Source organism: Gobius niger (assembly GCF_951799975.1).
Source record: "Gobius niger genome assembly, chromosome: 9".
In the NCBI taxonomy this organism is placed as follows: domain Eukaryota; kingdom Metazoa; phylum Chordata; class Actinopteri; order Gobiiformes; family Gobiidae; genus Gobius; species Gobius niger.
The window spans coordinates 22,231,649-22,255,892 of NC_136860.1; the positions used below are offsets into that span (position 1 = coordinate 22,231,649).

Below are 24,244 nucleotides of genomic sequence, written 5' to 3' on the forward strand. Positions count from 1 at the left end.
TATAACATTTTACTATTTGTTGTTCTTTATTTCAATATGTGTTTTGTTTAAAATATTGTGGTGTATTAAAGGACAATTTCATTTTTATGTTTATGCCTTTGAGGAAGTTCATTTTAAAGATCTCGACTGTTTAAAGTACCTGTCATTATACTGTAACATTTGATTGTATTTGTAAATAAATAAAAAAAATGAATGATTGGCAGATATGTTTTTTTTATACTGGGACTGTCTACAGTGCATTACATTAACTGCAAAGAAAAAATGCACCTGTTTGCAACAACAAAAAAAGTGATTAATAAGATTATAAGTAAAACTCCAGAATACAAATTTTGACTTTTGGTGAAGTCTCACACCCAGTGCGGCAGATGGCGATATAGTTGAGTGTGTGTTATGTTTGTTCATTTTTTCGTTCTTTCGGCTGGAAGTAAACATCGGATTGGCTGATCCTTTTTGGAGTCGGAGTGACTAACATGAGTACGAGAGGGGCTTACAGCTCTTTCACACAGCGGTGTTGTACGTGAGGACGGCTCTTCGGCTGCATTGCAACCCTGTTTCCTACACCGCTGGGCGTTGGAGTTCGTGCTGTTTTTTTGGGGTGTCATGTGAAGCTGTATTTGTGTCAGACAGCGCTTCCTTCCGCCATGTTGAACTGATTCAAGTTGTGAGTGACTGCTAGGATCGAAGTGACAAGCCCCAGAAATCGGACTAGATAGAGTTAGGGGGCTGAAACCGCGCCGGTGACGCAGGAAAAACACCCAGAAGCAGAAGAAACCGTAGGAAATAGACCTTTCTTATGACCCATCTGTGTCCTGTGCAACTGCCACTTATTTAGGCCCCGTTTATGTAATATTCGACGGCACCATCGTTCAAGGCTGGCCATTGCCCGTGAATAGAGAGGAAGTCATATCAAATTCCTGGTGAGTTGCTGCTAACTAACGCTAGCTCGGCGCTTACTGGTTGTTAGCCGGCTAGTGCTATTAGCGTCAGCTGGTGGTGGTCATGGTGGTTGATGATATGATTGACTAGCTAACTTACTCGTTAGATAAGGCCTGTGTAAAGCGGCCGGTGATCATTGTTCTTTATTTCTCCCATTGTTAGAAGAACTTGCAATGTCAACAAAAGTGAAGATCAAGACATTACAAAATACCTACCGTCCTAGCCAGACTTACTGAAGCAGAGTTAGCGCTAGCTTCCCGCAGTCGTTTTTGGGAACTGTCTATTGACTGACAAACGTAGATTTCCTTTAAAACGTTCTATGTTTACAAATAACGTAACATTAAGTAACCGATTTATTTAAGACTCACCCCGTTGCTCTATAACCTAACCGTTGTTTATTAATCTAACTTGCATGTGAATAATATAACGTGTTATAAATATATGTATATTTAGTTTTATTAGAGCTATAACTTTGTATTGGAAGATACAGGTCAGAGCTTTCAGGAAATAGACGATTTCTCAGCCACCAACATTGAATGTTATTGTATGCAAATCCCAACAAATGCTTTGTTTCATGTGCATGAACGCAATGCATAGTCATTTTGTGTCTATTAAGTTGTTGGTCGTTATTTACCCCAAAAGGCCACTTGTCCAATGTTCATATAACTAACGTTAGCTAAACTGACATTACGGTTGTAGTGTTATCAAGCTAACAGCTAGCATTAACTGTTCCTGATTGCTGTTGTCTGTGTTGTAACGTTAGATGGACGTGACATTTCAACATTTACATCGATGATTAACATTTAAATAACACTTAGCGGCACGTCTCTTGGTAAAGCTTGTGAGATGTGTTGTACAGGTTTAGAGGCCCTGTGAAGACCGAGGCCTGCTTCAGCGCAGGGCTATGAGCGAGGCCTTTACGGCTCTGGGCGGATCACTTTGCAGCTGAAGCCAGCTCTATTGCCGCAGCTAGAAACGGGCAATAACATACTTGTCCAGCTGTTAAACAGGGTTTATTGCTCTACTATTTGATGGTTTGGGCGATAATTATTTTAATAGCTGGGATTATTTGGTATATCCATGTGTAGTTAGCGATTGATTCGCTACCAAAAGGACATTCTAAACGACAATGTAGAACAGTTTCACTTAGTGGCATGTAGACATGGTCTCGAGATGCGTAAGGCATATCCTGGTTTATCTAAAGCCATAGCTATCTGAATTTGGACGCGTTAGGATTCTTTCAGTCTTGTCAAAAGACAAATGTCAGTTACTCCAGAAACGACAGACGATAAGAATATATTACTTGCACACATAAAAAGCATGCATTTATGTCTGTATGTCATTTTTCTGTTTCGTGTTATTGTTTTTTATTCATTTTTTCTTATTTTCTTATATTTAATGAAGCCATGTTTGGAAATGAACAACCAAATTTTCTCGCTACTTGGAGTTTGAACATACAGTTAAAATGTTTTTATTAGGTTGTGGTTGTAATGTTGTTCCGGGACAAAATGTTATTCATCTACATTTGAGTTATCATATATTGGTTTTCATGTAAATAAAATATTCTCCTTTCACATTCACCTGGCAGGTTGTAAATGTGCAAGCATGAACATTGGAGGCTGTGGACCGTCATTTGTAAAAAGAAAAAGGGCTTTTGTTCTCTTTAGCCCGAGTTAACAAAAACAAAGATGCAGTACAATTGTGTCTTTACTGAACTTTCCACGGTCTGTTGGCTACACAGTAGATTTGTGGTTTCCTGCTAAAATAATGGCTTTCAATTGACTGACTGTTATTATCATAGAGACTTTGCTTTTTGCTAACTTTTTGGGGGATTTTTTGTAAAAACCAAGTGCATCTCAAACAGTGGTCCGTGTACCCCTGGAGGTACTTGGGGTCATTTGCAATTCAGACTTTATTCATTTTAATAATTCAGTGTAGCTATGCTTTAGTGATGTATTTCAGTTTGGTGTTTTTTCGGATTTTGACATGGTTTCCCCCTATTTTAGATATAATGTAGTCCCATTTAGCTCAGTTTGATATAGTCCTGATAGAGATGAGATACCATGAGATGGTGTCGTAGTGAAGCTTTAAATTGTCGACTGGTCGGACTTTTCAGTTCTATCTACAGAAGCCTTTTTACTCTTGTGGTTTGAAATTAGAACTTCTGGCACACGTTTGTCCGGCTTTCTGACCTCAAGAGTGAAGATGAAGCTTCTCAGCAACTCTGTCCAGTTGACAATTTCAAGTTTTACTACGATTAATAATATTTCCTGAGCAACTAAGAGCTGTCACAAACTTCAGGTGTCATGGTGTGAACTACTGGTCTAGTCCATAGGTATCAGTTCGGTGATGCTTAAAGGTACAAATGGGGCATGTTACAAGATGTTTTGTTTTTACATGCCTTGCTTTGTATACAATTGTTTTTGTAGCTTTACTGCTCTATCTTGAAGTCTCTTCTTGTCACACATGGCATGTTTGGAAAACATGCTAAATTTGACCTGATTGATACATTAGCAGATTTTTATTTACAGCGATTATAGAATATAAGGGTGATTGCGAGGGTTTCTCTTGAGACCACTTTGGAGCTGCTTTTTAAGTTTGTTGTGCATTGCACAATGACAATAAAGGGATTCTTATTCTTAACCAGTATATTGGACGATTGGTATTTTATTTGATAGTAAATCATGGCAGCTGTGAACTCCTCTCAATAGTAACGGTAGTTAACTTTGGTCACATATACAATATGTATGAAGCATTTTTCACAAAGTTTAGACACCCGTGATCCCAGATCAACAGCATTTTAAATGATATTACACTCATTTATTTTTATTATTATGATATTACAACCAGAAAAGCAGAAAGGTGCATATAGTTTTAATCATTGACAAGCACCTGTTGCTAGGTGCTGCATGTTACAGGCTAATGTTAAGCAATAGTCTTTATTATGACTGAAATAATTGTCTATATTAAGAGTTAAAAAAAATAATTTTGTACTTGTTTTATTGTTTTCATCTTTTTCTTCCTAATGCTATTCTGTTTCTAATCAAAATATCATTCCCCATCAGGTTATGCAATGGTCGCAGCAGCACATCCAGATCTCCAGGTGCTCGTGTCCCTTTGTCGCGTGTTTGGGCTCCATTCCCTCTGCTCTACAGCTGAGGTGGCTGTGATTTCCCTCCTGGCCAGTGCTCCCTAAGAGGCCAAGATTGCAAAGATCTGCCCTGTGGCGAGCATGACGGCCACCACGCGTGGCTCTCCAGTGGGGGGCAATGACAGTCAGGGCCAAGGCCAGGCACCTGATTCTCAGAGCCAGCCCCCTCTGCCACAGAATCAGGTAAGCACCTGTTCTTCTGAAGACATTGTATGCTCATTTTTGTGGATAACACTGTCTGCAAATGGAACTGCAGGCTTAGAGGAGTCTTACAGTGCATGTTCTCATGTAGCCTATGCCACAGCCACTTCTTAAGTTTAGCAGATCCTCTTGCTCATAGCTAACTACACACAAAGATGCCTCGGGGACAAGGATAGAGGAAGGGAGGGAGCGAGCGGAAAAGGAGCAGAGTGTGTAGCAGCATCAATGAACAGAACCTCCTGACTGGATAAAGGATGTTTGTGTGTCTTTGTGCGGCCTGTGTTGGTTAAAGATGAGCTGTAGTGAGACGTGAGAGGCAAGCTGCCTATATAGGTCAGCCTTCAGCACCCCCCCACGTTTCATACTTCTGCGATGCTCCTCTCATGCCTATGTATCTTCATTAGTCTGACACAACTGCTTCTGCCAAGGATGCTCCTGCTACCAAACACTTGTCTGAAGGCAATTGATTTATCAAGTGGTGTAACTTATGGGGCTCTTATTTTACTTTTCAGTCTAACTGTATAGTTCACTTGCAATTTTCTTTAACCGATTGTTGACTTCAAACAGTAAAGTGATAATTTTGTACAAGTGTACACGTTGATGTGGCTTTCTTTGTGCCTGTCTTTGCACCTGTAACCATTCATGAAAGAAGTAAAAAAAAAAAATCACAATGTCACAATAGCAGTAGTCCCACAGAGCTTCACAAAATATGCTGAAGGAACAGTTTAAAGATTAACAGCGAGATATCAAAGCTGAAACTGGGAAACAAATATGGGCTGTGCATTTAGATTGTGTTTCATAATTTCAAATGTAATAATAATAATAGGCAGGCGCACACTTGATTTGCACTGAAGGCTTTATGGCTCTGATGTTTGCAGACTTCGTCTCCTAACTCGTCTAATGAGAACTCCCCAGTGAGTCCACCAGAGGAGCAGGGAGCAGGGGATGGACCTCCTCAGCTGGAAGAAGAGGAGCCTGCCTTCCCGCACACAGATCTAGCCAAACTGGATGACATGATCAACAGGTTTTACTTCTCTTTTTCTTGTAGATTCATTCTGTGGTACATTCACATTGGCAACTTTGTGTGCACATAGGTATATTATGACTATTACCATAATTTCTGGAATATAAAGCTGCTACTTTTTTCATACGCTGTGAACCATGTGGCTAATTTACAAATTTTTAGGTGCTAGCAGCGTAGCGTTTAGATCTTATGCCCGAGCCCAGCCAGAAATTTTAGTGCGTAAAAGTATGGAAAAGTTTGTGGACAGTAGAGCGACGAGGAGATGAGAATGAAGCAGTATGAAGCGCCGTGCGCATAACCTGTCCCTCACCCGTCTCTGTGTGCACTCGCATGTTACAACATAGGCAGACACATGTGGCTTATAGACAAGTCCGGCCGACATATGTACAGTAGTTTGTTTCTATTTAATTGGTGCGACTTATATTCAGGTGTGCTTAAATATTGCACTCTATATTTAGAAAAAAATCTTGATTTTCATCCCATTATGTGTTGTATTGTGGACACTGTATTGGATACATATTCCGTATCGAAATACATATATCAAGAGGTTGTTGGTAACACCCGGCCCTACTATATATTTTGCCAAAAAATGCATGGAAATTAAATGTTTAAAAGTTATGTTTTGGTTAGAATTTAATTCAATTTTAGACTCATTTTGGGCCTTTATTTTAACAGAATTTGCTGAAATGAAATCACGTGTGATTTGTGCTTTTAAATACAATAATGTCATTATTGCACTCATATATCGCAAGTGGGGACCAACCTTTGGGACCTTTCGAACCATGTTAAAAAAAACACTTCACTTTGATCTGAACCAAATGTTTGTTTGTTCTAGGCCTCGTTGGGTTGTTCCAGTTTTGCCAAAAGGAGAGCTTGAAGTCCTCTTGGAAGCTGCTATAGACCTGAGTAAAAAAGGTACTAATGACTTTATTACCTATAGACAATTATTATTCTTGATCTTGATCAAGTAGCTGTGAAGAGTGTAATTTAAATGATTATATTTGTAAGATAAGAGTTGTAGTGTATAATTTTGATGTGGCACGTTCTGTCCGTCTTCTCGTGTAACATTTCAATAGAATTTCTATTTATTAATATATTCTAGTACTATCCTAAGCGCAGTGGAACCAAAGTACATATGTGTGTTCCTCGTGGAACGTTTGTGAGAGACAGAATTACAAATTACAATTTCTTGTTTTTTGGGGGTTTTGTCTGCTCTGCATTTTGAATATGATTGTGGTGGTTCTAGTCGATCCCTCCATGTATTATCCAACATATTTAAAGCTGCACTACCCAAATCTGTTTTCAAACCATGTAACCTTTCTTGGCTGCTGTTTCCAGCTCTCGATTGTTCACATGAGTTAATTAGATGCGCACATGAGCCGGAGCACAGAGAGACTACATCGTGAACTGGACGGTCCACCCAAAAAAAATACAGCACTTATTTAGACTCTTACTTCCGCAATAGCCATTGTTAAAAATGCTATATTTAGATACCAACAGCACATATGATTTGTTTTTCTTTTACAAACGCTGTGTTTACAATGTAGATCTATTATGGCTAAGGCATTTTACTCTACAAAAGATGAAATAAATTGACGCCAACTTTAATTGCTTCAAAATGCCAGCACATTGGTGGAGTATTAGACTTATTGTGGTTAAGAAGCTGTCATTTTTGCTCGGTCGGAGATCCACTTGCAAACAACTTCTTTCAACGCCTAGGATCCACAATAGCCCTACTCGCTCTTTGAAGAAAAGCATGCATCTAAATGATGTGCTCTGTAGTTATTACAATTTGAAAGGGAAAGATGTTGAATAATATGGCTTAACATAAAGAAATTGTTTTATTTCACAAATGATTGAGTTTCTTGTTTTTAATATTCTGCATGTTTTAAATCAATCAATATTTTCAAATTTAATTATATTGATTAGATTGTATCATTCAGTTGTACTGACATTCTTTGATGGTCCGTGTCAGAAGTTCACATAAGACAATGGTTTAAGAATCTGCCTTTATGTCTAATGCCTTTGGACAACATAACCTCAATAAGATCTATCCTAATAAATAATTGCCCTGTTTTATTTTTTGCAGGACTTGATGTAAAATGTGAGGCATGTCAGAGGTTTTTTCGGGATGGTCTGACCATCTCCTTTACAAAGATCCTGACTGATGAGGCCGTTAGTGGATGGAAGTTTGAGATCCATGTGAGTCTGTGCTGACGTAGCGTTTAATCCTTTTCTGTAAAAACAAGACTACGTTTTATTTACCTACAGCATATGTATTTTTATTGTAATATGTAATATTTTATTTATTTTATATAGGTAATTGTAATGATTATAATAATGCAATTGATTTTAATGTTTTTCAGAGGTGTATCATCAACAACACTCACCGACTGGTTGAACTGTGTGTTGCTAAGCTCTCTCAGGACTGGTTCCCTCTATTAGAGCTTCTGGCCATGGCCACTAACCCTCACTGCAAGTTTCATATTTACAATGGCACACGCCCGTCAGAGACCGTCCCCGCTGGAGCACAGCTGGCTGACGATGAGCTCTGTGCCCGACCACCTGACCCAAGGTCCCCGAAGGTAGGAAAAACTAAAACATATTGCATAGCCACTCAGCAATAGATAACAAAGAAAAACAACAATTTACCCTTTTATAACCACTTTCATTTTTAATCTCACACCATCAAAGGCTTCTTAAAAACACTTTTGCATGAATGTTTCTTTTTACTCATTTTTAGTAAAAAAAATCTGACATTACAAAAATAAAGCTGAAAACAATTTGTCTTGACAAGAAATTACTTGTAGCACAAGTAATTCGCTCACTAATAATGTGGTTCATATATGCGCCAGAAAAACAAAAACAATGCTTTTTTTTTAATTTTCCGGTCCTCCTGGAAAGTCTAAAGACCTACATTTCAGGCCCTGTATTGTTTGGGGCCTTATAGGCCTGAAATCTGAAATCTTTACCTTTGATAGATTGGGGTCTTAAAAGCACAGCATGGATTGTTGGAACCTACACCAGCTGGGAACTACTGCATTAAAATAATCACATTGAGGGCAGTGAAGCAAAGTAAATATCAATTATCTGTGTCTTGCACTTTCACAGGGCTGGTTGGTTGACTTGATAAATAAGTTTGGGACATTAAATGGGTTTCAAATATTGCACGATCGCTTCATGAGCGGCCAAGCACTGAACGTCCAGATCATAGCTGCACTTATCAAGTAAGTTGGTCCTTGAATGCACTTCTATTCATGTGCAATACAGTGAATTAACCACACATTTTCTATTGTGTAGACCTTTTGGCCAGTGTTACGAGTTCCTCACATTGCACACAGTGAAGAAGTACTTCCTTCCTGTCATTGAGATGGTTCCACAGTTTTTGGAGAATCTAACTGATGAGGAGCTGAAGAAAGAAGCCAAGAATGAAGCCAAAAATGACGCACTATCGATGATAATCAAGTCTCTAAAAAACCTGGCTTCACGTGTACCGGGACAAGAGGAGACTGTTAAGAATTTAGAGATTTTTAGGTTAAAAATGATTCTTAGGTTAGTATAATTGGATTATTTTATTAAAGTATGATTAGCACATTGTAAAGTGTTGCTCATGACCTTCAAAATCTTTTCAGGTTATTACAAATTTCTTCTTTTAATGGCAAAATGAATGCACTAAATGAAGTGAATAAGGTGATCTCCAGTGTATCCTACTACACTCACCGTCACAACCCTGAAGAGGAAGAGTGGCTGACAGCTGAACGCATGGCGGTAAGCTAGTCCGTACCGTGGATGTATTGTATAGTTGTTGTCGGCTGATGTGTGTGTATATATTACTTTTTGTAACTTGTCTGGTTACTCTGTTTACCAGGAGTGGATCCAACAAAATCACATATTGTCCATTGTGCTAAGGGACAGTTTGCATCAGCCCCAGTATGTGGAGAAACTGGAGAAGATCCTGCGCTTTGTTATCAAGGAAAAAGCTCTTACAATGCAGGATTTGGACAATATATGGGCTGCTCAGGTAATCTGAAATGTCATTCTGTGTAAACGCAAATGAAAGTGTTCTAAATTATTTCCTTTCCCCCCATTTAGGCTGGAAAGCACGAAGCTATTGTAAAGAATGTCCATGATCTTTTAGCGAAACTTGCATGGGACTTCTCACCTGAGCAACTTGACCACCTTTTTGACTGCTTCAAGGTTTGGATCAGGAAGGAATACAACGAAACGCATTGAAAGAGAGACAATCTTTCATCGTCTTTTTATTTTTTTTCTCTCTCTTACTGTTCTTCCACAGGCTAGCTGGACCAATGCAAGTAAGAAGCAGCGTGAGAAATTGTTGGAACTTATTCGGCGCTTGGCTGAGGATGATAAAGATGGCGTGATGGCTCACAAGGTTCTCAACCTGCTGTGGAACCTGGCGCACAGTGATGATGTGCCTGTAGACATCATGGACCAGGCACTGAGTGCTCACATCAAGATACTGGATTACAGCTGTTCACAGGCAAGACTGCAGGCTGATGGAAGACCAAAGAGCATCTTTGCACAAACTGATGTTTTTTTTTTTTTTTTTCTACTCACAGGACAGAGATACCCAAAAAATTCAGTGGATCGATCGTTTCATAGAAGAATTACGAACCAACGATAAATGGGTGATTCCTGCTTTGAAACAAATCAGAGAAATCTGTAGCCTCTTTGGAGAAGCCCCTCAAAACCTCAGGTAAAACATTTTTCTGTCATGTGCACTTTTATTATGATTGTTGTTGCATGTATACCTTGCATGTTTGCTTAGTTTATGAATGAAACAACTAACGAACTTTTCTTGCTGATCTCACAGTATATTAGATGATAGATAATAAGAGGAAAAAATTAAATAACACTATATCAATTTTTAACATTGTCATTCAGAGACGCTTGGTTTCTGTCTACTCTATAAAATTGTCGCACACATGCTTATTGTTTTTCCAGAAAGAAAATTCCTTTTAACTTACACACAAGTTTAGTTGGGTAAGTTGAGAGCCAATTCCCAAGTTATACCTCTGTTGTCAGGTCTAATTATCTCATGGATTGCATAAATGCTATTAAATCTCTTGCTTTTTCCTTGGGTTTCATTTCAAATTATTTTTACATTGCACATTCAACAAGCAAATGTTTGAGGTTAATTGGAAGAGTTGCTTCAAACATGTGACCATGAAGAGTATTAAAACATGAATGTAAAGCATTTGTGCAGAAATGTGAACAAAGATAAAACTTGACACTGACTGACTTTGTGATGGAACCCTGTTCACTTTTGATGGCTGGTTCTTGGAATTCAATGCATTTTTTCTTGCCTTTGTTCCACTCAAAATTGTGCTTATTTTTTCCACTTGTATCTAATTATGGTAATATGGAGATAGTGATTCATATCACATTTTTTGTCAAATGTCTTTTGCAGCACAAACTATATAATTGTATTGCTTTATTAGCCCTTAAGATTAAAGAAAATGATTGTGCGCTGTTTAGCTTTGACAAACATATTTTTATCCTTTAGTTGTTAGATAAAGAAAGCTTCACAACCGTGTATTTTTTTTTTCTCTTTTGTTCTGTTCTTTAGTCAAACCCAGAGAAGTCCCCATGTGTTTTATCGCCATGATTTGATCAACCAGCTACAGCACAACCACGCTTTGGTCACTCTGGTGGCAGAGAATCTTTCAGCCTATATGGAGACAATGAGGCAACTCCCCAAAGGTAGGTTCTGAACAAGAAAAAGATGCTCAAGTAGCGTAATTAAATTGTAAATTGGACATTAAATTCTCTAATTTGTATTTACAGAAGAACAAGCAGAGTTTGACCCCCAAACAGTGAGACCCGGGAGTCGATACAGCCATGTCCAGGAAGTACAAGAACGGCTGAACTTTCTGAGGTACAGCAATGATGTCAAGCCTGTGTAATACTGAAAGTCTAAGCATGCTTTAGAAGTGTAGAGAACAAGTGGCTCCAAAATGATTCTGAAATGTTTTATTACCAGGTTTTTGTTGAAGGATGGCCAGTTGTGGCTTTGTGCACCTCAAGCAAAACAGATCTGGAAATGTTTAGCTGAAAATGCAGTGTTTCTCTGTGACCGTGAGGCCTGCTTCAAATGGTTTGATTTTTGTCATTCTTTTGCTCTTGCCTTGACTATTTTTGGAGCTTTCCATTTTATTCATGTTGTGATGTCACACAACAGGTACTCAAAGCTCATGGGGGATGAGCCGGACCTCGACCCCGACATCAACAAAGACTTCTTTGAGAATAATGTTTTGCAGTTAGACCCATCTTTGCTCACAGAAAATGGCATGAAGTGCTTTGAAAGGTTCTTTAAGGCCGTCAACTGCAGAGAGGGCAAGTTGGTGGCAAAACGCAGAGCTTACATGATGGATGACCTGGAACTTATAGGCTTGGACTACCTCTGGAGGGTAGGCAGTTTGCTACTAAAATAGGCTTTCTCTTCCTGAGCACTTAGAACATTTAAACATGAATGAATAATAAACAAACACTCTTAGTAATATTTGGTTGAAAATTATAACGTTATTGTCTATTCTTCAAGGTGGTGATTCAAGGAAGTGATGACATTGCCAGTCGGGCCATAGATCTACTGAAAGAGATTTATACCAACCTCGGACCAAAACTGCAAGTTAACCAGGTACATTTGTTTACAGTTTAATAAGTTTCTCCCGGCTTGCCAACATGACATGATCAGACTCTTGTATGATTTGTCCTTTCTCTTTATTGGTAACACATGAACATGTAACAAAGGATAGAGACTTAACAGGTAATAATTGCGTTTTTCTTTTTTATATACAGGTGGAAATTCATGAAGATTTCATCCAATCTTGTTTTGATCGGCTGAAGGCATCATATGACACTCTTTGTGTATTGGATGGAGACAAAGACAGCATAAACTGTGCTCGTCAAGAAGCCATTCGCATGGTGCGAGTACTTACTGTGCTCAAGGAATACATCAATGAATGTGACAGTGATTACCATGAGGAGAGGACGATACTTCCCATGTCCAGGTACAATTGACCTTTAGTTGTGTACAAATGGTATGGGTCACAGTCGTCTAGCATAATCTCTGTTTTTCTCCATTTCTTTCTACAGAGCTTTTCGTGGAAAGCATATCACCCTTATAGTTCGTTTCCCAAACCAGGGGAGGCAAGTAGATGACCTGGATATCTGGTCACATACCAATGACACTATTGGATCAGTTCGGCGTGCCATTCTCAACCGCATCAAAGCTAATGCTGCACATACTAAAATAGAGCTCTTTATTGGAGGGGAGGTGGTTGATCCAGCTGATGACCGAAAACTGATTGGTCAGCTGAATTTAAAAGACAAAACGGTTAGTATACAATTAAGATTATTCATAAATGTAATTGTATCTTTTAGTGACTTATGATACAAATAATGTTTGCGACAGTCCATGAAAGAGTCTTATCTTTACAATCTGTGTAGATGTACATCGTAACTTTATTTGAAATCCGTTTTTGTTAAGATCTATTTGTCCTCTGGTCTGTAGTTTGCGTTCAAAACATCAAATACTTCTATAACATTCCAAATGTTCTCTTTTTATCTACAGCTTATTACAGCAAAACTGACCCAAGTAAGTGCCAACATGCCCTCTAGTCCAGACAGTTCATCTGACTCATCCACTGGATCACCTGGTAACCATGGTAACCACTACAGCGACGGGCCCAACCCTGAGGTGGAAAGCTGTCTTCCTGGTGTGGTAAGTCCTCATTAACTCCACAATTGGTGTTGTATTGAAATCTAGACTGTGCTGTAAATAAAATTTAAAAAAAGACTAAATAAAATCATAACCTATGCTCTGCTTTTTTCTTTTTTTTAGATCATGTCTTTGCATCTGCGCTACATCTCCTTCCTGTGGCAGGTGGCTGATCTGGGCTGCAATCTCAACATGCCTCTTCTTAGAGATGGAGCCCGAGTTCTCATGAAACTCATGCCTCCAGGTAAGCATACATCTGTGCCCCAATATCAGAACCAGGCCAAAGCTTTTAGGTACACTCTGCATTTTTATATTTTGTTCTGTGAATTTCTAGATAATACCACAGTAGAGAATTTGCGTGCTGTGTGTCTGGACCATGCCAAGCTTGGAGAGAACAGTCTTAGTCCTTCTCTAGACTCGCGTTTCTTTGGACCCTCACCTTCACAAGTGCTCTACCTCATTGAGGTGTGTTTTATGATTACTCGCTTTTCTTTTGTGTAATTCGTTATTTCCCAAAAGGCTGATTTCCATGTGTTGGTTTGTTTCAAATTTCTCTATACACAATATTGGCTTTGCTGGTTAACCATACCAACATACTTTGTTTTACTTTGCTGCAGGTTGTGTATGCTCTGTTGATGCCAGCCAGTGCTACACTTGGTGAAGATGCCAGTGACTTCCAATACAACTTCTTGAAAAGTGGCGGCTTGCCTTTGGTGTTGAGCATGCTCACCAGGAACAATTTTTTGCCATCAGCAGATATGGAAACTCGGCGTGGAGCTTACCTCAATGCACTTAAAATTGCCAAGCTCCTACTTACTGCTGTTGGCTTTGGACATGTTAAGGCTGTAGCAGAGGCCTGTCAACCTAATGCTGAGGGGAACATTCCCGTCTCACCGGTTAGTCCACACAAATGATTCATGCTATGATAAGACTTCAAAACTAGTTTTCAAACCGGTCTTTGTGCCTTTTCTTTATTTGCTCCCCTTACAGATTAATCAGGCGACTCATGACCAGGCCCTGGTCCTTCAAAGTGCTTTACAAAATATTCCCAACCCTGCGTCAGAGTGCATGTTACGCAATGTTGCTATTCGTCTGGCTCAGCAGATTTCAGACGAGGTAATTGGATGTTGTTTTTTTTAAATATGTGAGAATAGTGTTTGTTTGCTACTTTGTTACTTTGTTACTGTATTGTTAAGACTTCTGTTTGTTTTATGCAGAACTTTTTTCAGGCTTCAAAGTACATCCCGGACATCTGTGTAATCCGGGCAATACAGAAAATTGTTTGGGCGTCGGGTTGTGGTACCGTTCAGCTTGTCTTCAGTTCAAATGAGGAAATCACCAAAATCTATGAGAAGGTAAGTAGCTTTTATGTACTAAACAAACCACCGTGATTCATTTTTATTAGCGATGTGAGTTAATGTTTTATGTACTTTTCCCATAGACAAATGCAGCTAAAGAGCCTGATGGTGAAGATGAGCAGGTGTGCTGTGAGGCCTTGGAGGTGATGACTTTGTGCTTTGCCCTGATGCCGACTGCTCTGGACACGCTCAGTAAAGAGAAGGCTTGGCAGACCTTTATCATAGATCTGCTGCTACACTGCCACAGCAAGTTAGTGTCAAATATTGTTATCCTTTTATGTGGTATTTAAATGCAGAAAGTGACTAAATAGTACAAATGTATCTACAGATCTGTTCGTCAAATGGCACAAGAGCAGTTTTTCTTGATGGCAACACGGTGCTGTATGGGCCATCGACCACTCTTATTCTTCATCACTCTCCTTTTTACAGTCCTTGGGGTTAGTGAAAAATCCCACCCCTATTTTTTGAATGACAATATATTTTTATTTTAATTATGGGTTTTCTTCACAGAGTACAGCGAAAGAGCGGGCCAAACACGCAGGAGATTATTTCACTTTGCTCAGACATCTCCTGAATTATGCTTATAACAGCAACATCAACCTGCCAAATGCTGAGGTGCTGCTCAATAATGAGATTGACTGGCTGAAGCGAATAAGGGTATGATGTATCACATACAGCAAGCACTCATACATAGCAGTTTATGATATCCTGAATGTGTGTAAATCATCAACTTTTATTGTTTAGGACGAGGTTAAACGAACTGGTGAAACCGGTGTGGAAGAAACTATTTTGGAAGGCCATCTTGGTGTTACCAAGGAGTTGTTGTCCTTCCAAACACCTGAAAAGAAGTACTACATTGGCTGTGAAAAAGGAGGAGCTAATCTTATCAAGGTATACATCTCAGTTTTGTTTCCAAACTCCTGAACTCAAATTATAACTTCTGTTTTTCTGTTTAATTAGTAGATCTTAATCTTTTTTTTCCCCCTTTAAGGAGCTGATCGATGACTTCATTTTCCCAGCATCCAATGTTTACTTGCAGTACATGAAAAGTGGAGAGTTTCCCACAGAACAAGCAATTCCAGTCTGTAGCACCCCTGCCTCTATCAATGCCGGCTTTGAGCTGCTGGTGGCCCTTGCTGTTGGTTGTGTCAGAAACCTCAAGCAGATAGTGGATACCCTTACCGACATGTACTATTTGGGTACGTTGTGATACATGTAGTTATGTCTTTTAGGCCAACAGTCAAAACTTACACAGGTGTTCCTTTTTAGGAGGTGATACGTTGACTGAATGGGAATATCTCCCCCCTGTCGGACCAAGGCCCAACAAAGGCTTTGTGGGTTTGAAAAATGCAGGAGCAACTTGTTATATGAACTCTGTCATACAGCAGCTGTACATGATTCCACCTGTTCGTAATGGCATCCTGGCCATTGAGGGCACAGGCACTGATGTGGATGATGATATGTCGGGGGATGAGAAACAGGAAAATGAGGTGATTCTGCTCTTTGTCAGTTCTTGAAAATATTATATTATACACATACTAATACAGGCATTGCGTTATGGAGGTTTCAAGGCTGAGTTGCATTTTGATTTTTTTCCACAGGGTAACGTGGATCCTCGGGATGAGGTGTTTAGTTACCACCACCAGTTTGATGATAAACCCTCCAGTAAATCAGAGGACAGGAAAGAGTACAACATCGGAGTACTGCGTCATCTCCAGGTTATTTTTGGCCATTTGGCCGCCTCCAGGTTGCAATATTACGTTCCTCGAGGATTCTGGAAACAGTTCAGGTATTTTAAACACTTGTATGTCTGCGTTTAGATGTTGTTTAATTTTGTGTGATCTAACCATCATGCTTCGACCATGTTAAGGTTATGGGGTGAACCAGTGAACTTAAGAGAGCAGCATGATGCCCTGGAGTTTTTCAATTCTTTAGTGGATAGTCTGGATGAAGCACTTAAAGCTTTGGGCCATCCCGCAATGCTAAGTAAGGTACTGGGAGGATCCTTCGCTGACCAGAAGATCTGCCAAGGGTGTCCGCACAGGTGAGCATATATTTCTTTGTCTGATGTATTGTTTTTTTATATATATTTCCACAGTCAAGGTAATTTTTACTTGTATTTCCAGATATGAGTGTGAGGAGTCATTCACAGCACTCAATGTTGACATCAGAAATCATCAGAACTTGTTGGATTCTATGGAGCAGTATGTCAAAGGAGATCTATTAGAAGGAGCCAATGCCTACCACTGTGAGAAGTGTAATAAGAAGGTAAGGACAGAGTGTACTGCATCTTTGTTATTTGGAGGTTATGATGCGCTTAAACCCCCTTTCTGTGAGCAGGTGGACACAGTGAAGCGCATGCTCATTAAGAAGCTGCCGCCAGTTCTTGCCATACAGCTGAAACGCTTCGACTACGACTGGGAGAGAGAATGTGCCATCAAGTTCAATGACTACTTTGAGTTTCCCCGGGAGCTGGACATGGAGCCTTACACTGTGGCTGGTGTAGCCAAGTTAGAGGGCGATGATGTCAACCCAGAAAACCAGGTGATCCAGCAGAACGAGCCTTCAGATCCTACTCCTCCTGGAAGCTCCAAGTATCGTCTCGTTGGTGTGCTGGTCCACTCAGGTCAAGCCAGTGGTGGACATTACTATTCCTACATTATTCAGAGAAATGGAGGAGATGGTGAAAAGAACCGCTGGTACAAATTTGATGACGGCGATGTGACTGAGTGCAAGATGGACGATGAAGAAGAAATGAAGAATCAGTGCTTTGGTGGGGAGTACATGGGCGAGGTGTTCGATCACATGATGAAGAGGATGTCATATCGGAGGCAGAAACGCTGGTGGAATGCTTACATCCTTTTCTATGAGCGTATGGACTCACTGGACAAAGACAGCGAACTTGTTAAATACATCTCGGACTTAACCATCTCTTCCACAAAACCACATCAGGTCAAGATGCCTGGTGTTATTGAGTGCAGCGTCCGCAAGCAGAACGTCCAGTTCATGCACAACAGAATGCAATACAGCTTGGAATATTTCCAGTTCATTAAGAAACTTTTGACCTGTAACAGTGTCTATTTAAACCCCCCTCCAGGTAAGTTTTTTTTCAAAAATGATCTCGCCTTGCTACAAATTATAAAGCATATTTGCAGTAATGAAGTGCTGCACTTTTGTTATGTTGAAATATTGTTTGCATTTACTTTTAGGGAAAATATTGCTTTTACACTGATCGTGCTTAAACTGAGCTTTTCGTGTTTTGTATCAAAAATGTTTCCTGTATGTGTCATGTTGGATGTTCCCTACATTCAGGACAAGACCATCTTCTCCCTGAGGCAGAAGAGATTGCTATGATAAGCGCACAGTTGGCTGCTAAGTTCCTTTTCAGCACAGGATTTCACACAAAGAAAGTAGTCCGAGGTCCTGCCAGCGACTGGTAAGCATTCTCTTTTACAAATAATTATGTCTCCAGCTTGTTTCTAATATTTTTGTTTTATTTTGTAGGTATGACGCCCTTTGCATCCTGCTTAGGCACAGTAAGAATGTACGCTATTGGTTTGCACACAACGTCCTCTTTGCTTATCCGAACCGCTTCTCGGAGTACTTGCTTGAGTGTCCAAGTGCTGAGGTCCGTGGCGCATTTGCCAAACTCGTAGTCTTTATAGCTCATTTCTCACTGCAAGACGGCCCCTGCCCTTCACCAACTGCCTCCCCAGGACCCTCTACTCAGGTTGGTGGAAGACTGCAGCGAAAAGAAAAAGAAACACATTTTGTATGTTGAATATTCGACTTAAGTTACTGATATGTTTTTTGTCATGACTCAGGGCTGTGACAACCTAAGTTTAAGTGACCATCTGTTGAGAGCTGTTCTCAACTTGCTTCGAAGAGAGGTTTCTGAACATGGCCGTCACCTGCAGCAGTACTTCAACCTCTTTGTCATGTACGCCAACCTCGGTAAGTAGCACAAAGACATCACCCCCCCTGTCAAGTTCAGCTGCTTCTTGGTGAGGAAGAAATGGTTTTAATCAAATGCACAATGAAAAACCATAAATTCAAGAGAGTCTTTACTGGTTTGGGAGCTCCTATTTTTCCTCATGCAATCTATCAATTTCAATTTTGGTTGTGCAGGTCTTGCAGAGAAAACCCAGTTGTTAAAGTTGAATGTTCCTGCCACTTTCATGTTGGTGGCCCTGGATGAGGGTCCCGGTCCTCCAATCAAGTACCAGTATGCCGAGCTGGGCAAGCTCTACACTGTGGTGTCCCAGCTTGTTCGCTGCTGTGACGTCTCCTCACGTATGCAGTCATCCATTAATGGTAAGTGACTTTTTAAATTTCTTTTTACATGAACTGGGGGAAAGCCCAATGAAGATTTACATCCTTGCTCAAGATTTAGAGACTGATAATTAAGCCACTTGGGGTTTCTGTAATGTGAAAGCAGAACTCTGAGCTGAGGGCTATCCTAGACACACAAGCTTTTCTAGTTTGTTTCTTTCTTTTTGAGATATACTGTATTCTTGACCTTCATAGGTAACCCTCCCCTGCCAAACCCATATGGAGACACCAACTTGACAGCCCCAGTAATGCCTGTGCAGCAGCTCGTGGCAGAGATTCTGTTTGTGAGAACAAGCTATGTGAAGAAGATTATTGAGGACTGCAGTAACTCCGAGGAGACTGTCAAACTGCTTCGATTTAGCTGCTGGGAAAATCCACAGTTTTCTTCCACTGTGCTCAGTGAGCTGCTCTGGCAGGTAAATTTCACACTAAAGCTTCTTTTCACAAAGTAGAGACAGATCAATATATTGTTCTGGCCGATGTATCAGGCTGATATTTGAGCTTTCGTGGACGATCTGTTTGTGTATTATTTTAGAAAAATAAATTCAAATAAACTTTACAAATCCACCCCAAAACATCATCTGAGCTTAATCAACCATCAGCAGCTCTGGATTGTATAATGTGGGATTATCATCAGCCATAAAAAACAGATATCTGTCTATCTCTAATAGTGAATGTGAGCGTTGGCGTGTATGTAAAGTAAACTTTTTTTTATCATTAATGTTTGGATTTGATCATTTCAGCCTTTATAGATTAAACATGACTCGACACTTTTGTTGATGTTTGATTTGGCAATACATTTCCAAGGGCTCAAGTTCTGACCTTATTTACTGCCCAAAAAGTTTAGCTCAATATGCACCATTTCAATTTGTGTATGCAGCTTCTCCTGTGTAAAACCAACAAGAATGGCAGACGACGTATGTGGAACTTTACATGGCCAATAACCTCGATCAATTCATATTTGTATTTATTTAAAGGGAAATATGCAAAGGCAGTTCTTTATCAAGCCAGGGATTTGAATTCACTTTTCACTGAGGAAGGTGCTGAGCCTGTCGACATAAGCCTTTATTTATGTTTGCTCAGGTGTTGGCCTGTGTTATCACTGTCATTTGGTATTATGTTCAATATAATCCTAATTTTGACAATGAATATTTTGCATCCATTTTTAGCTTTGTTTACACAATGTCTATCTTGCAAGTTATTTGTGCACGTCTCTGAGCCAAAGAAAATAACTTTTCCTTAATACAATGTTCACAGGTGGCTTACTCTTACACATACGAGCTGAGGCCTTACTTGGACTTGCTGCTTCAGATTCTTCTGATTGAGGACTCTTGGCAGACACACAGGTCGGTTGTTGTGTATTAATGCGCAACTACTGTTCATGCTTGTCTCTTCACTCTATATTTATTGTTGTTTTTCCCCCGTTTAGAATCCACAATGTATTGAAGGGCATTCCTGATGACAGAGACGGGCTTTTCGACACTATCCAGCGCTCTAAAAACCACTACCAAAAACGAGCTTACCAGTGCATCAAGTGTATGGTGGCACTGTTCAGCAACTGCTCTGTGGCTTATCAGATTCTCCAGGTAGAACTGTTCAACGGGGATACAGCTGAAATACTACAACAAATTCAGCTCAAAACATTGATAATTTAAAGGATATTAAAGAGAAGTCTTTGAGAAAAAAACATACCGAAGCGTAGACATGTAAGAGGCGTATTCATTTCTTTCAGCAGGTATGTTTAAACAAGATCCTGAAAATGAAAAAAAGCAGCATTGCTCTCAGGTAGCTGATGTCCAAGATGTATTTATTCAGTAACGTTTCCACAGAGCCTTCTTCAGATAATTTTTTGAACCACAGTGCAAAACAAGATCCCGACTATATTATTTTCAGATCCCACCATGTTTTTACAAGATAACTTCTATCACTTTATCATAAAATGTTTAGACGGTACAAATCCGGACTCCAAAGCTGACCAAAAACTTCCTGACTGGGTCATCGTGTTAAACATAATAGTATCTTGAAATAACATAATCTCGGTAAAACGTATTGTTCCCTGCTCAAGTAAATGATGCACAATAACATGTCCACGCTTCGCTGGAAACTTAGTTGAACACATTGAAGAACTCATATTTTGAAAATGTACCCTATATGACTGTAACCTAACAAAAAGAGGATTTGTGTGTTCATGCAGAGTAATGGGGACTTGAAGCGCAAGTGGACGTGGGCAGTGGAGTGGTTGGGGGATGAGCTTGAGAGGCGGCCTTACACAGGAAACCCTCAGTACACGTACAATAACTGGTCCCCTCCAGTTCAGAGCAATGAGACGTCCAATGGCTATTTCCTGGAGCGTTCACACAGTGCACGCATGACGCTGGCCAAAGCCTGTGAATTATGCCCTGAAGAGGTAACTCATTCTACACCCATTACATAGCTGTATTTATGTATAACTTGGTGTTGATTGAGTTGATTGAGGCTTAACACCAAGCAGTTAAGTACCCAGCCATTTTTGAAACATATTTGATTTTTTACTTTGAAACTGACAATTCTTGACCTATCGGTATAAACCATCCAATGCCGCTCAAAGAATCCTGTCTAATTTAGACCTGTCGGTGCTGGCTATAAAATGTATACAAAGTAAATAGCAAATTAATGTACCACAAAATTGTATTTGTTATGTTGAAAGACAACAGATAAATGACACGCTTCTTTGTAATGTTCCATGCACAGCTCAAGTGTACACAGGGAAGCCCAGGGAAGGTCAGTATTCCAGGCACCACAACATGAAGGAAAGAAGTAAACAAGTGTTTGAAATTATGTCAAATGTTAGAGTTAAAGTCAACCAGGCACTGTAAACATGTCTATTCTTGCTTGTGTTATATTGTAGCGCTCATTTGGCATGGGGCAGTGATGAGTCCAGCTCTTGTTTAGATTACTACATTTACATTGCATTCTGACCTACAGCTTTTGAGTCATATTTAGTTGCCCTTAAGCTTATTATGCTACTTTCATGTTTGATCAGATTTCTGTAATATTAACATGTAACATGTATTGCTGGTTAGGATGGGGTAATTGAGTTAAAATGTATATTTAAATTGAAGTAGAATACATCTGAACATTTTTATCACTTTTGTACATTATTCATTAATATCCTGATAAAATGTATTTTTTTATTTTAATTTTTTTTGTTTTATAGGAACCTGATGAACAGGAAGCACCAGATGATCAAGACTCCTCGCCTCCTGAAGACACATCTCTTTACCCCCATTCCCCTGGGACAGCTCAGTTTCAACAGGTTGGCCTTAGTTCTAAAAACGATTGCTTATCTCAGTCATCCAGGAGTTTTCCATCAATGCAAGAGTTTAAATAAAGTAGTCAGCTGGTCTCGTGGGTCTAGAGTCGGAGATGTAGACTCTCATCCAGGAGGCTTAACAATAGTTCCATTATTCATATCTTTGACATTTTATCAAAGGCATTTCCGCTTTACTGCGCACTGTAATGCTTAATACAGTTACATCTTGTAATGTTTATAATAGCAATTTTTATATTTGATATTTTATGTCGATTATTTTCTGTGCAGAACAACCATCCTCATGGGCAGCCGTACACTGGCCCCGCTGCTCAGCACATGAACAACCCCCAGCGTCCTGGGCCAGCCTCTGCCCCAACTACAGCTCCTACTCAGACCACAACCCCAGGTCCAGCTCCAGGGCAGGGCCCACGAGCACAAGAGAACTGGGAGAGCACTGAGGAGGTGGCCCCCGCCCCCACAACCACCCCAGGGCCTGCCCCGCCCAAGGAGTAAAGCCCTGGTCCTCTTGCTGTGCCTCGAGCCTCCATTGTCCCGCTCTCCTTCCTCATCCTTTGGTCAACACTTTGGGTCCTCACTCTAGCCCCAGGACAGGGCAGAGCCAGTTATCCCACCATACTCAAGGCCACTTGATTTTCTGCTGTTCGACTGTAGGAGGCGCTCTTCTCTGGCCTGGGGCTGTACGGCGTGGGACAGAGGCCTGCTGGTTGCTACCAAGGCCAGGAAGTGGACAAAAGTTCTAATAAAGAAATCGCATTTAACTTGAGCTGGCGATGCTGATGCGCTTGTCTACACGACAAAAGGTGTACATAGTATGTTTATGTTTTTGACTGTTCAGATCCCCTAAGAGCATAACTTATGGTTGGCTGCTGGGAGATGTTGCAGATGATATGAAAAACAAAATGGATATTATAAATAAGAAAAATGCCCAAAAAAAGTCTGTACGAAGTCAAAAACACCTTTGTTTTATCACCCATGCTCAGCAGTGAATTTTGTTATACCATTGGACGGTTCTTGGTCATTCAACTGTAGAAGGACGCATTGTATTATCACAATTATATTATCTGAAGCTCTTTGGCAACTTTATGACCCATGCCAAATCAACACATAAGTTGTGGTTGGTTTTAGTGTGACATGGAATGGTTGGGTGGACTTTTCCGGTGTTTGGTTGATGTGAAAAAGCAGTGATGCAACATTGTTCTGAAACTCATTGCCTTCTTTTTTGTTTGTTCTGTTAATTCAGTCCTTTGAAGCTCTAGTTAATATGCTGTAACATTTAGCATGGCTTCTCACCTGAATAGTGTAGCCCAAGGGAAGACTTGAGATTTAACAACCCAAAGCTGTTCTTGATCCACATCTCCAGGGAGGGTTACCCATTTTTTTCTATCCATACCTTATCTATGATAAGGATGTTATTTTGAAATTGTCTATCAATAAGTGGCTTCTCAATTGCACATTGTAATCCTCAAACTTCACAATTTACAGTCAAGATTTCAGTTTTTGGTGGGAATAGACTGCTTTGCTTTCATTTATAGGAATTCTGAAAATGAAACATATGCAACGAAACTGCTGCACTTGTCTATCTGGAATAGTGATGTTGGCTTCAGTCACTTCTGTAGAGCCTATTCAAGCTGATCAGGTCTATTGTACGCTGTGGCCGAGGACTGTGATCCATCCGTCACTCAGTGGTTTCTCAGCAAGGTTGTATCACAGGAATAGCAGCTGATTAGTCATGTTGCAACTTGAGCTAACTTGTAATTCTGTAGGAGTAAAGGTAAACATCAGTAAATACTGTATTTAATTGGTAACTTGAATGCGTGTTTTTGATCTGTCAAACATACCAAATACTCCTGCAAATGAAAATATTCTGCCCACCGTATATTTAAATATTTTGCTCTTATTTTATAGAATTTATTTTGTTGTATTTCACTAAAATAGAATTTGATTTAAGAGGAACATTTTTGTCCTTGTGTTATTTTTAAAGAGACTGTACAGAGTTCTGCGCCCTGTTTTTGCCGACTTTTGTTTTGGCCATGGTGTGACTTTGAATTCTGGAGCTACAGTCGCGATGTGGACTTTCACTTTGTGAGGTTTTTTGTGCACAGAAATATAACAAGCATTGCGCCCTTAGCAAATAAAGAACATGGAATCTTTCCAGCGTAATTTCATTGTGTAATTATAAGCACAACGT

At 39.9% G+C, this 24,244-nt stretch overlaps 1 protein-coding gene across 2 annotated transcripts; it reads left to right on the forward strand.

Moving 5' to 3' along the window:
- Positions 1–436: 436 nt before the first annotated feature.
- Positions 437–24,187, forward strand: usp9 (ubiquitin specific peptidase 9). 2 transcript variants are annotated; one of them, XM_079563795.1, is made up of 47 exons: positions 438–917; positions 4,002–4,270; positions 5,167–5,312; positions 6,148–6,227; positions 7,402–7,514; positions 7,679–7,897; positions 8,424–8,539; positions 8,613–8,864; positions 8,945–9,080; positions 9,181–9,333; positions 9,405–9,509; positions 9,607–9,813; positions 9,893–10,029; positions 10,903–11,036; positions 11,121–11,211; positions 11,317–11,430; positions 11,515–11,743; positions 11,875–11,970; positions 12,132–12,343; positions 12,429–12,669; positions 12,907–13,056; positions 13,177–13,297; positions 13,388–13,518; positions 13,671–13,949; positions 14,044–14,169; positions 14,271–14,408; positions 14,495–14,661; positions 14,740–14,848; positions 14,922–15,068; positions 15,156–15,302; positions 15,403–15,610; positions 15,681–15,901; positions 16,013–16,200; positions 16,282–16,455; positions 16,538–16,679; positions 16,752–17,508; positions 17,724–17,847; positions 17,916–18,141; positions 18,236–18,365; positions 18,540–18,725; positions 18,939–19,159; positions 20,001–20,089; positions 20,173–20,329; positions 20,938–21,150; positions 21,474–21,503; positions 21,940–22,038; positions 22,324–24,187. In XM_079563795.1, the coding sequence occupies exons 2-47, from the start codon at positions 4,169–4,171 to the stop codon at positions 22,546–22,548; spliced, it is 7,788 nt and encodes a 2,595-aa protein (XP_079419921.1). In that variant the 5' UTR covers positions 438–917; positions 4,002–4,168; the 3' UTR covers positions 22,549–24,187. The 2 variants fall into 2 exon arrangements, with proteins under 2 accessions (XP_079419922.1, XP_079419921.1); XM_079563796.1 differs by lacking the exon at positions 21,474–21,503 and having other exon boundaries at positions 437–917.
- The last annotated feature ends 57 nt before the right edge of the window (positions 24,188–24,244 follow it).